General features: G+C 50.5%; 1 protein-coding gene across 2 annotated transcripts in view; it reads right to left on the reverse strand.

Annotated features, from left to right (window-relative positions):
* Positions 1–12674, reverse strand: part of LOC139367873 (protein jagged-1b-like) — a 95479-nt gene that overhangs the window by 57212 nt on the left and 25593 nt on the right. The window contains exons 4-8 of one of the 2 annotated variants that reach the window (XM_071106223.1): positions 9291–9548; positions 7837–7897; positions 3044–3174; positions 2024–2143; positions 843–953 (exon numbers count right to left, since the gene is read on the reverse strand). In XM_071106223.1, the coding sequence (XP_070962324.1) occupies positions 843–953; positions 2024–2143; positions 3044–3174; positions 7837–7897; positions 9291–9548 (681 nt within the window). Of the gene's footprint in view, positions 1–842; positions 957–2023; positions 2144–3043; positions 3175–7836; positions 7898–9290; positions 9549–12674 lie in introns of both variants that reach the window. The other variant, XM_071106222.1, reaches the window with a different exon arrangement.

A 12674-nucleotide genomic window follows, 5' to 3' on the forward strand; every position in this document is an offset into this window, starting at 1 on the left:
TGTGTGTGTGTGTGTGTGTTGGTGTGTTGGGGTGTGTGTGTGTGTGTGTGTGTGTTGGGGTGTGTGTGTGTGTGTTGGGGTGTGTGTGTGTGTGTGTGTGTGTGTGTGTGTGTGTGTGTGTGTGTGTGTTGGGGTGTGTGTGTGTGTGTGTGTTGGGGTGTGTGTGTGTGTGTTGGGGTGTGTGTGTGTGTGTGTGTTGGGGTGTGTGTGTGTGTGTTGGTGTGTGTGTGTGTGTGTTGGTGTGTGTGTGTGTGTGTTGGGGTGTGTGTGTGTGTGTGTGTTGGGGTGTGTGTGTGTGTGTTGGGGTGTGTGTGTGTGTGTTGGGGTGTGTGTGTGTGTTGGGGTGTGTGTGTGTGTGTTGGGGTGTGTGTGTGTGTGTTGGGGTGTGTGTGTGTTGGGGTGTGTGTGTGTTGGGGTGTGTGTGTGTTGGGGTGTGTGTGTGTTGGGGTGTGTGTGTGTTGGGGTGTGTGTGTGTTTTGGGGTGTGTGTGTGTTTTGGGGTGTGTGTGTTGGGGTGTGTGTGTTGGGGTGTGTGTGTTTTGGGGTGTGTGTGTTTTGGGGTGTGTGTGTTTTGGGGTGTGTGTGTTTTGGGGTGTGTGTGTTGGGGTGTGTGTGTGTTGGGGTGTGTGTGTGTGTTGGGGTGTGTGTGTGTGTTGTGGTGTGTGTGTGTGTTGTGGTGTGTGTGTGTGTGTGGGGGTGTGTGTGTGTTGGGGTGTGTGTGTGTGTGTGTGTTGGGGTGTGTGTGTTTGTGTTGGGGTGTGTGTGTGTGTTGGGTGTGTGTGTGTGTGTGTGTGTGTGTGTGTGTGTGTGTGTGTGTGTGTGTGTGTGTGTGTGTGTTCTTACTGAGGCTACAGGAGGGTCCACTCCAGCCTGGGGAACAGACACACTCATAACCCAGACTGGTCTCAACACAGCTCCCTCCATTAGAGCAGGGCTCAGACAGACATGCATGCTCTGCTGTGGGGGAGAAACACCGGGTTTAATACACTCTGTTACACACAGGCCCCTATCCTACACCCCCTGAATCCCCCCACCCCCTATCCTACACCCCCTGAATCCCCCTATACCCCCTGAATCCCCCCCACCCCCGATCCTACACCCCCTGAATCCCCCTATACCCCCTGAATCCCTCCACCACCCTACCCTATACCCCCTGAAAATCTCCACCCCTACCCTATACCCCCTCAATCCCTCCACCCTATACCCCCCCCCCCCCCCCCCCCTACAGTACACCCCCTGAATCCCTCCACCCCCTACCCTATACCCCCCCTGAATCCCCCCCACCATATACCCCCCCTACAGTACACCCCCTGAATGACCCCCACAGAGCAGGAACAAGGCAGTAGGAGGGAGAGCACATAGTTGATATTGGCCTGTCACTGTAGGTGAAAAGGTCAAAATAGAGATGTGATTTCTAGAATCAGAAACCTATATGAATGACAAGGCCTCTTAATTCTGCTATTAGGCAATGGACTACGGATATTTGTATAGTAATATGCTGCTGTTGATTGACTGGTTCCCCGAGTGACGTCAAAGTGCTTTGTTTCAGACCACAGAATGTTGAAAAAGTACTTTACAAAATGTTGGTTTAAATTGAATATTGTTCATGGTTTTGGGGATCGACTGTAAAATTGAGTTAAACATAATACTATGTTTCCTTCTCCCTGACCCCTCGTTTCATACACAAGATCCCCACGGTCTCTCAGTGAATCAATCATTCATTATGGATTCATTTAGGAAGCAGTCAGACTTAACCTCCAACCACAGGAGAAATTCATCAGCGCCTCTCTCCCTCTCTCCCCTTCTCTCTCCCTCTCTCCCTCTCTCCACCACCCCTCAGGAGAAGAATGGCACAGAATGAGGGAGGGAAGAGGCTGAGGGTACCCACCCCCTCTCACAGTAACTCCCCCACCCCTCTCACAGTAACTCCCCCACCCCCTCTCACAGTAACTACCTACCCCTCTCACAGTAACTACCTACCCCTCTCACAGTAACTACCTACCCCTCTCACAGTAACTACCTACCCCTCTCACAGTTGACTCCAGAGTAGCCCTCAACACAGGAACACTGGTATTTGTCAGGTCCCGTGTTGCTGCAGGTTCCCCCGTTCAGACAGGGCTGTTTGGTCCCACAGAAGTTCAGATCTGAGAGAGAGAGAGAGAGAGAGAGAGATTTAGAGATAGCAGGAACACTGGCTCCTTCCTTCCTTCCTTCCTTCCTTCCTTCCTTCCTTCCTTCCTTCCTTCCTTCCTGTAATCACTGACTAGACATGTTAGAACACAAGGCCTCCACCACAAGGCCTCCACCACAAGGCTTTCACCACAAGGCTTTCACCACAAGGTATCCACCACAAGGCCTTCACCACAAGGCCTTCACCACAAGGCCTCCACCACAAGGTATCCACTCCACTACAAGGTATCCACTCCACTACAAGGCCTTCACCAAAAGGTATCCACTCCACCACAAGGCCTTCACCACAAGGCATCCACCACAAGGCCTCCACCACAAGGCCTTCACCACAAGATATCCACCACAAGGCATTCACCACAAGGTATCCACCACAAGGCCTTCAGCACAAGGTATCCACCACAAGGCCTTCACCACAAGGTATCCACCACAAGGTATCCACTCCACTACAAGGCCTTCACCACAAGGTATCCACCACAAGGTATCCACTCCACTACAAGGCCTTCACCACAAGGTATCCACTCCGCCACAAGGCCTTCACCTCAAGGCCTCCACCACAAGGCCTTCACCACAAGATATCCACCACAAGGCCTTCACCACAAGGTATCCACCACAAGGCCTTCACCACAAGGTATCCACCACAAGGCCTCCACCACAAGGCCTCCACCACAAGGCCTCCACCACAAGGCCTCCACCACAAGGCCTCCACCACAAGGCCTCCACCTGTCCAGTTGTTTCTAAGCAGTGGTTCATTCAAGGCAGGGAGGAAGGAAAGGACTATAAACATGTGGGCAAGGCGGTGCTAGATGGGGCGGGGCTAGACGGGGCGGGGCTAGACGGGGCGGGGCTAGACCTACCTTTGTCACAGAGATGTCCTCCCCAGTTGGTATCGCAAAGACACTGCCATGGTTCAACACAGGTTCCATGGACACAGCCAGGGTGAGGATTACACTGGTCACAGTACTGCCCCTGCCAGCCATACAGACACCTGGAGGGCCAACACACAGTAAGACACCTGGAGGGCCAACATACAGTAAGACACCTGGAGGGCCAACATACAGTAAGACACATGGAGGGCCAACATACAGTAAGACACATGGAGGGCCAACACACAGTAAGACACCTGGAGGGCCAACACACAGTAAGACACCTGGAGGGCCAACACACAGTAAGACACCTGGAGGGCCAACACACAGTAAGACACCTGGAGGGCCAACATACAGTAAGACACATGGAGGGCCAACACACAGTAAGACACCTGACACACACACAGTATTGTACCTGACACACACACAGTTAGTCATCTGTATTTAACTAGGCAAGTCAGTTAAGAACTAATTCTTATTTCCAATGACGGCCTAACCCGGGCCAAGTCCTAACCCGGGCCAAGCCCTACCCCCGGGCCAAGCCCGACCCCCCGGCAAGCCCTACCCCCGGGCCAAGCCCTACCCCCGGGCCAAGCCCTACCCCCGGGCCAAGCCCTACCGCCGGCCAAGACCTACCCCCGGCCAAGACCTACCCCCGGCCAAGACCTACCCCCGGCCCAGCCCTAACCCGGGCCAATTATGCTCCTCACTATGCAACTCCCAATAACCGCCGGATGTGATACAGCCTGGCGTCGAACCAGGATTTGTGGTGACGCCTCTAGCGTTGCCTTAGACCGCTGAGCCACTCGGGCACATCTATCCCAAACACACGAGAGATAACCGTTCTGCAAAACACACCGAGATAACAGTTTGTCCCTGTCTAATGTACACAGAGATCAACACCACTCACCAGTCACGGACCTGCGTACACACAAAACACACATATTCCATGGGAAAGGCTAGACAAATAACCCCCGAAGCAAAGAGTCGAACATAATTATAGATCTGGCTCGTTCTGTGGACAGAGAGCTGCGACTATTCTATTGCCCCGGGCAGCGAAGGGATGGACTGGCTCATGAGAAACAGGAACTAAAGTCTTGGGAGAGTTCATTTAAACAAAAAAAATATATATATTTTTTAAACTGGGCTCCGCAATTAAACCCTGGCTTGGCAGCCTTTCAGTCACTGATAAGAAGGCTTCCGGCCCGGTGGTATGGTGCTGTCCCCTGGGCTCGTATTTTAAAAAGAGAACTGATCAATACTCCTGGATGTATTGAAAACAGTCACTGATCATACACTGTTTAATGAACACTAACAGATTAAACATATTTTGGCCAAGGGATCTGTGAAATAAGTTTAGAGGGTGTAATACAATACAATATTAATTATCTAAAATTTCTGTTCTTAACTCTGGGCAACATGGGCCTGGGAGGCTCACAGGGATATTGGTATCCACAGTAGTAGACCAATTATTCATTTTAGTAATACTTATTGTACCCCCCCACCCCCCAAATTATTATTTTTTTTTTTTTTAAATGCTCTGTAATTTAGGTTTTAAACCTGCTAAATTCCCTTGCAGGATATAAAGCTGCAATAATAAATAAAACATCTGTAAAAATCTGTAAACTTGCAGGAAATTAGCTTGAAAACGGATGAATTAATCTCTCCGATGCCAAGAGAAGGGGCTTCGTCCAGCCATGTCCAAAGCCACAGCAAAACTTCTCGTATGCTATTTTGTGTTATGATTATGAGGGGGTACCAGATTAACATGTGCCATCACAAAAGGGGGTTAGAGCTCTGCACCCATCTCTACCCCAGGGTAAGGTTTGAGACTCCCCTCTGCCCTAGAGCTCTGCACCCATCTCTACCTTGATATACACTTCCTCACAAGGATTTAATAACAGTGGAAACTCCCTCCAGTCAATGGTTTCATCCACCCTGTTTCCTTTAAAACCCTGATGGGGAGGTGCATAAATATAGCCACACCTAGCTAGACAACAACAACACAGACCAGGACCGTTGGGCCTGGAGCCGTTTACTGTTATAAGGGTGTCCTTACATAGTGCCTTTGACTAGAGCGCTGGACTAGAAGTAGTGCACTATGTAGGGAATAGGGTGCTCTTCGGGACAAACAACAAAACATTCAGTGGAAAGCTAGTGACGTCAGAACGTGGGATAAACAACATGGCTGAATTAAAAATTTAAAACATGATCAGTTAAGGAATGCTTGACTTTGGCATGCGGCCAAACCAGAACAAAGCCAGGCTTGTCATCCAGAGAAATAAACACAATATACCTAAACCCTGAACTGTAGAGACACAGCCTCTTTAGGATAGTACTGCTGTTGGTTTCCCACACTAAAGTCAATTCTCTGTTCCACAGATGAGAAGCATGGTGGTGGTGGTGTGAAAGTTATTCTGTCATCTCTCGAGGTTAGGCTTGGAAACAATGCCCCTCATTCCTTTCTATACCATAAACAGCCTTAATAAACCGTGATCTACATTAACACACTAAATCATATATATCTGACTGATAAAGAACGCTCTAATACAGAACATGAAAACAATTCAAGTATCAACATGGCTTCCTGGTCAGAGAGACGTCGTCATACGAAAACAGCTCCAAGCCATTCCTCCTTCCACAATCAGGCTAATTCCAGAACGACTGAGAGTTCCAGTGGAAGTCTGGGGGGGGGCTCATCATACTCTGGGTGGTGGTGGTGGAGGGGTGGGGGGGGGCTCATCATACTCTGGGTGGTGGTGGTGGAGGGGTGGGGGGGGCTCATTGTACTCTGGGTGGTGGTGGTGGAGGGGTGGGGGTGGCTCATTGTACTCTGGGTGGTGGTGGTGGAGGGGTGGGGGTGGCTCATCGTACTCTGGGTGGTGGGGGTGGTGGGGTGGGGGTGGCTCATCGTACTCTGGGTGGTGGTGGTGGTGGAGGGGGGGGGGGGGGGGGGGGACTCATTGCGACTCCTGTGGCGAGGTCGGGCGCCAGCAGGCTTGACTTCGGTCGGTCAGTTGAACAGCCTCTACTCCGGTGCGGAGGTCGGAGTTCAAGGAGCACGGTTTGGCAGGTCATGTTTTGGAGGACACATGACTCGACCAGCACTTCTCCCAGCCCATTGGGGGAGTTGCAGCAATGAGACAAGATCGTAATTGGATATCACGAAAATGGGGGGGAATAAACTTACTTCATTAAAATGTGGTATTTGGCCTTACTGCTATTACTCCATACAAACTCACTGAACTGATGTGGCTCATTCAATGGAATGGGTTTATTGTAATGTCAGTTAAGTTGAATCTATAAATCACAGCACATATTGTACACTTCCTGTTTCACTTCCTGCTTTGATCGTAATGGTCGCCAGTCCACCCATTATGCCATCACTGACTGGAATGGGGACCTCGTTCTGTTCATTACGTTTCTACCGCGGCACATGCAGTAAGGAGAGGAGGAAAGTAGAAAACGGTAGTGTGACGTTTTTAAATTGCTATGCGAACGGTCAGTACAGAGATCGTGGTCAATTGGCTGGCCAATTACAGTCATCCAACCATGACACAACCCAGACACAATGAAGCAAAAACGGAATCCACTTTAGTGACGAGAGCGAGAAGAGAGGAAACAGAGACTGAGGAGGGGAGGAGGAGGAGGGAGGGGTGGAGGAGGAGGAGGAGAGGAGGAGGGGTGGAGGAGGGAGGGAGAAGAGAGGAAACAGACTGAGGAGGGGAGGAGGAGGAGGGAGGGGTGGAGGAGGAGGAGGAGGGAGGGGTGGAGGAGGGAGGGGTGGAGGAGGGAGGGGTGGAGGAGGGGTGGAGGAGGGAGGGAGAAGAGAGGAAACAGACTGAGGAGGGGAGGAGGAGGAGGGAGGGGTGGAGGAGGAGGAGGAGGAGGAGGGGTGGAGGAGGAGGAGGAGAGGAGGAGGGGTGGAGGAGGGAGGGGTGGAGGAGGAGGAGGAGGAGGGAGGGGTGGAGGAGGGGTGGAGGAGGGAGGGAGAAGAGAGGAAACAGACTGAGGAGGGGAGGAGGAGGAGGGAGGGGTGGAGGAGGAGGAGGAGGAGGAGGGGTGGAGGAGGAGGAGGAGAGGAGGAGGGGTGGAGGAGGGAGGGAGAAGAGAGGAAACAGAGACTGAGGAGGGGAGGAGGAGGAGGGAGGGGTGGAGGAGGAGGAGGAGGAGGAGGGAGGGGTGGAGGAGGGAGGGGTGGAGGAGGGAGGAGGAGGAGGAGGGGTGGAGGAGGGAGGGAGAAGAGAGGAAACAGACTGAGGAGGGGAGGAGGGAGGGAGGGGTGGAGGAGGAGTAGGAGGGGAGGAGGGAGGGAGGAGGGAGGGGTGGAGGAGGAGGAGCGGAGGAGGAGGAGAGATGAGGGGTGGAGGAGGAAGGGAGAAGAGAGGAAACAGACTGAGGAGGGGAGGAGGAGGGAGGGGTGGAGGAGGAGGAGGGGTGGAGGAGGGAGGGGTGGAGGAGGGAGGGAGAAGAGAGGAAACAGAGACTGAGGAGGGGAGGAGGGAGGGAGGGGTGGAGGAGGAGTAGGAGGGGAGGAGGGAGGGAGGAGGGAGGAGTGGAGGAGGAGGAGCGGAGGAGGAGGAGAGATGAGGGGTGGAGGAGGAAGGGAGAAGAGAGGAAACAGACTGAGGAGGGGAGGAGGAGGGGGGGTGGAGGAGGGAGGGGTGGAGGAGGAGGAGGGGAGGAGGAGGAGAGGAGGGAGGGAGGAGAAGAGGAGGAGGGAGGGGTGGAGGGGAGGAGGAGGGGTGGAGGAGGGAGGGAGAAGAGAGGAAACAGAGACTTACTTGCAGTCACCTGGCTCTTTGCAGTGTCCATGTTCTGTACTGCAGCCCTGCCGACAAATGGCTGGAGGGGTGGAGGGGAGGAGGAGGAGGGGTGGAGGAGGAGGGGAGGAGGAGGAGGGGTGGAGGAGGAGGGGAGGAAGAGGAGGGGAGGAAGAGGAGGGGTGGAGGAGGAGGGGAGGAGGTGGAGGGGAGGAGGGGGAGGGGAGTGAGGGATGAAGAAGAGGAAAGGAGGGATGGAGGGGAGGAAGAGAGCAAAAATTAGCATATGTCAGTGAATATCTGAAATGTTGGCAGTTTGGCATCTTCCGTCTGTTGACATGTGACACATGCAGGTACAATACGCTGAGAGTTTATCAACCTGTTGAACGTCTTTCCTACTGTGTTCCAAACTTATTTCCCTTTACCCAGAAAGTCTATATTATCATAATTCCATAGCCTCCCGGCATACAGACAAACTGTCCCCGTCTCTTTCCCACTCTCTCTGTGTGTAGAGGCAGTCTCCCTTTTCCTCTCTCTCTCTGTGTAGAGACTGTCTCTCTTTTCCCCTCTCTGTGTGTAGAGACTGTCTCTCTTTTCCTCTCTCTCTCTGTGTAGAGACTGTCTCTCTTTTCCCCTCTCTGTGTGTAGAGACTGTCTCTCTTTTCCCCTCTCTGTGTAGAGACTCTTTTCCCCTCTCTCTGTGTGTAGAGACCGTCTCTCTTTTCCCCTCTCTCTGTGTGTAGAGACTCTCTTTTCCCCTCTCTCTGTGTGTAGAGACAGTCTCTCTTTTCCCCTCTCTCTGTGTGTAGAGACTGTCTCTCTTTTCCCCTCTCTGTGTAGAGACTCTCTTTTCCCCTCTCTCTGTGTGTAGAGACTGTCTCTCTTTTCCCCTCTCTCTGTGTGTAGACTGTCTCTCTTTTCCCCTCTCTCTTTTCCCCTCTCTCTGTGTGTAGAGACTGTCTCTCTTTTCCCCTCTCTGTTTAGAGACTCTCTTTTCCCCTCTCTCTGTGTGTAGAGACTGTCTCTCTTTTCCCCTCTGTGTAGAGACTCTCTTTTCCCCTCTCTCTGTGTGTAGAGACTGTCTCTCTTTTCCCCTCTCTGTGTAGAGACTCTCTTTTCCCCTCTCTCTGTGTAGAGACCGTCTCTCTTTTCCCCTCTCTCTGTGTGTAGAGACCGTCTCTCTTTTCCTCTCTCTGTGTAGAGACCGTCTCTCTTTTCCCCTCTCTCTGTGTGTGTAGAGACGGTCTCTCTTTTCCCCTCTCCGTGTAGAGACGGTCTCTTTTTTCCCCTCTCCGTGTAGGGACGGTCTCTCTTTTCCCCTTTCCGTGTAGAGACGGTCTGTGTGTCTACAGATGGCCCCTCCCTCCCAGCCTACTGGTGATAACATCCATTCAACCGGGAGAACCACCTTTAGGTTGAACCCTTCTGCCAAGGGATCTCAAGAGGTCAGCAGGAAGTAGTCCGTGTTTACGTACGTGTGTTACATTCTAGTCCAGACCAGCCCTCCAGACAGGTCTTATTCCCGTTGTAGTCGCAGGTGTAGTGTCCGAAGAACTCGTCTCGGGGTCGGCAGAACTTGTTACATCCGAAGCCGTAGTAGTGCTCGTCACAGCTGACCCGGATCTGATAGTCAAACTGACCAATGGGACCGTTGTGGCTGAGCTTCTGCCACTGAGGACTGGGGTTGATCATCCCAGAGTGGGACGCCTTCTCAATCACCTGACCATCACCACCTAACGGGTCATAGACATACAACCAGTTAGAATATATTAGATATAGATATATAACACGTTAGAATGTATAGCATGGCTGGGGTAGATCATCCCAGAGTGGGACGCCTTCTCAATCACCTGACCATCACCACCTAACGGGTCATAGACATACAACCAGTTAGAATATATTAGATATAGATATATAACACGTTAGAATGTATAGCATGGCTGGGGTTGATCATCCCAGTGCGGGACGCCTTCTCAATCACCTGACCATCACCACCTAACGGGTCATAGACATACAACCAGTTAGAATATATTAGATATAGATATATAACACGTTAGAATGTATAGCATGGCTGGGGTTGATCATCCCAGTGCGGGACGCCTTCTCAATCACCTGACCATCACCACCTAACGGGTCATAGACATACAACCAGTTAGAATATATTAGATATAGATATATAACACGTTAGAATGTATAGCATGGCTGGGGTTGATCATCCCAGTGCGGGACGCCTTCTCAATCACCTGACCATCACCACCTAACGGGTCATAGACATACAACCAGTTAGAATATATTAGATATAGATATATAACACGTTAGAATGTATAGCATGGCTGGGGTAGATCATCCCACTGTGGGACGCCTTCTCAAAATCACCAGCTAATGGAAGGTTCAGAAAATACACAATGAATATCAGCTGCATTGGTGGTAGAAATTAAAAATGGAGGATATTACAGGCAATCCTTGACTTACTTGATTTTAGCTCCTACTGGAGCAAATGGCCCTCGTTCTTTAATCAAAACTACTATCTGATTGGTGAGAAACACCTCGTCTATGTAGACATATCAGAATACATGCTAAGGTGAATGTCCTGGCGAATGGTAGTATGATGTGTTGGATTCAATGGAATCATTAATTCAGGACAGGCCCTCCCTCTTTCCTTCCCCCTCTCGCTGGTTGGCTTGTGGCAACCCTCTACAGTCGTCTCCTTCCCCCTCTCCTGGAATGCAGTGATTGGTTTTCACCAGGCATACATGGGACCCATTTTATCCTTTTGGCTCATCTGTCCATAAAAAACATTCTTCCAAGAGTCTTAAATGATCATTCAGGTGTTTCCAAGTTCTTTTTTGGCAAACTTGAGTGAACTTTTTGGATGAGATTGATCCCATTTTGTCTGGAGAAAACCAAACACTGCAATGGTGGACGACTTGCATAGTAGGAACCACGAATTCTGCTCTATTATCAGAGTATTCTACAGGAGAACGTCAGGCCATCCGTCTCTGAGCTGTAGCTGAAGTGCAGCTGGGTCACGCAGAAAGACAATGATTCAAAAACACACAATCAAGACATGAAAATGATTAAAAAGCAACAACAAAAAATAAAAATGAAAGTTTTGGACTGGTTTAGTCAAATCCAGCCCTAATCCCAATTGAGATGTTGTGGCAGGATTTGAAACGAGCCGTTCATGCTTGAAAACCCTTCAAATGGTTGCTGATTTACAGAAGTTCTGCGTGGAAGAGTGGATCAAAATTCCTCCACAGCGACGTGAGAGACTGATCAACAACTACAGGAAGTGGTTGGCTGGAGTCGTTACAGCTAAATGTGGCACAACCAGTTAGTTACTGAGAGTAAGGGAGCAATTACTTCTTCACACAGGGGAAAATGGGTGTTGGATAACTTAATTAAATATATAAAATAAGTCTCCATTTTATCTTGTTATTTGTAAACTCAGGTGCCTTTTATCTAACATTATGTGTTGGTTGAAGATCTGATCACATTCGGTATCAACAAACAATATGCAAAAATAGATGAAATACTTTCACGGCACTGTACCTACATTAAAATATCATGTTTAAATAGTCTGGGAAGACCAAACATTGGCAGGGCAATTCAAGCAAAACCAATATGCAGTGATAATGTATTGGGCCTATAGCCTACTGCATAAACCTCATTGCTACAGAACTGTGAATAATGTTAAATTGTTAAACGCAGGCTCTAATCCCCCAGCCATCCACAGTAAAACGCATGCTCTATTCCCCCAGCCATCTACAGTAAAATGCAGGCTCTATTCCCCCAGCCATCTACAGTAAAACGCATGCTCTGTTCCCCCAGCCATCTACAGTAAAACAAGCTCTATTCCCCCAGCCATCTACAGTAAAATGCAGGCTCTATTCCCCCAGCCATCTACAGTAAAACAAGCTCTATTCCCCCAGCCATCTACAGTAAAACAAGCTCTATTCCCCCAGCCATCTACAGTAAAACACAGGCTCTATAAAACAGGCTCTATTCCCCCAGCCATCTACAGTAAAACACAGGCTCTATTCCCCCAGCCATCTACAGTAAATTCAGTCTCTCATCCAACAAACGTGCTGCATCAGAATGAGTCAACAGAAATCTACTTTGACTGTACAGCATTATAAACTTTCCAACACAACACTGTAGCACTTTCCATGACCGTTTAGTCCAGACAGACGGACAACATAGTGCTACAGTCCTTCTAGGTCATCTCCTATGAAAACCAACCCACCTCCCCTTGTACTGCATCTCCATTACACCCCTCCCCCGTACTGTAGTTCCATTACACTCTCCCCCCGTACTGTAGTTCCCCCCTGTACTGTAGTTCCATTACACTCCCCCCCCCCGTACTGTAGTTCCAATAAACTTCCCCCCCTGTACTGTAGTTCCATTACACTTCCCCCACTGTACTGTAGTTCCCCCCCTGTACTGTAGTTCCATTACACCCCCCCTGTACTGTAGTTCCATTACACTTCACCCCCCCCCGTACTGTAGTTCCATTACACTCCCCCCCCCCCCCCCTGTACTGTAGTTCCATTACACCCCCCCCCCTGTACTGTAGTTCCATTACACTTCCCCCCCTGTACTGTACTTCCCCCCTGTACTGTAGTTCCCCCCCTGTACTGTAGTTCCCCCCCTGTACTGTAGTTCCCCCCCTGTACTGTAGTTCCATTACACTTTACCCCCCTGTACTGTAGTTCCATTACACTTCCCCCCCTGTACTGTACTTCCCCCCCTGTACTGTAGTTCCCCCCCCTGTACTGTAGTTCCCCCCTGTACTGTAGTTCCCCCCTGTACTGTAGTTCCCCCCCTGTACTGTAGTTCCATTACACTTCCCCCCCTGT

This window comes from Oncorhynchus clarkii, chromosome 16 (assembly GCF_045791955.1).
Source record: "Oncorhynchus clarkii lewisi isolate Uvic-CL-2024 chromosome 16, UVic_Ocla_1.0, whole genome shotgun sequence".
In the NCBI taxonomy this organism is placed as follows: Eukaryota; Metazoa; Chordata; class Actinopteri; order Salmoniformes; family Salmonidae; genus Oncorhynchus; species Oncorhynchus clarkii.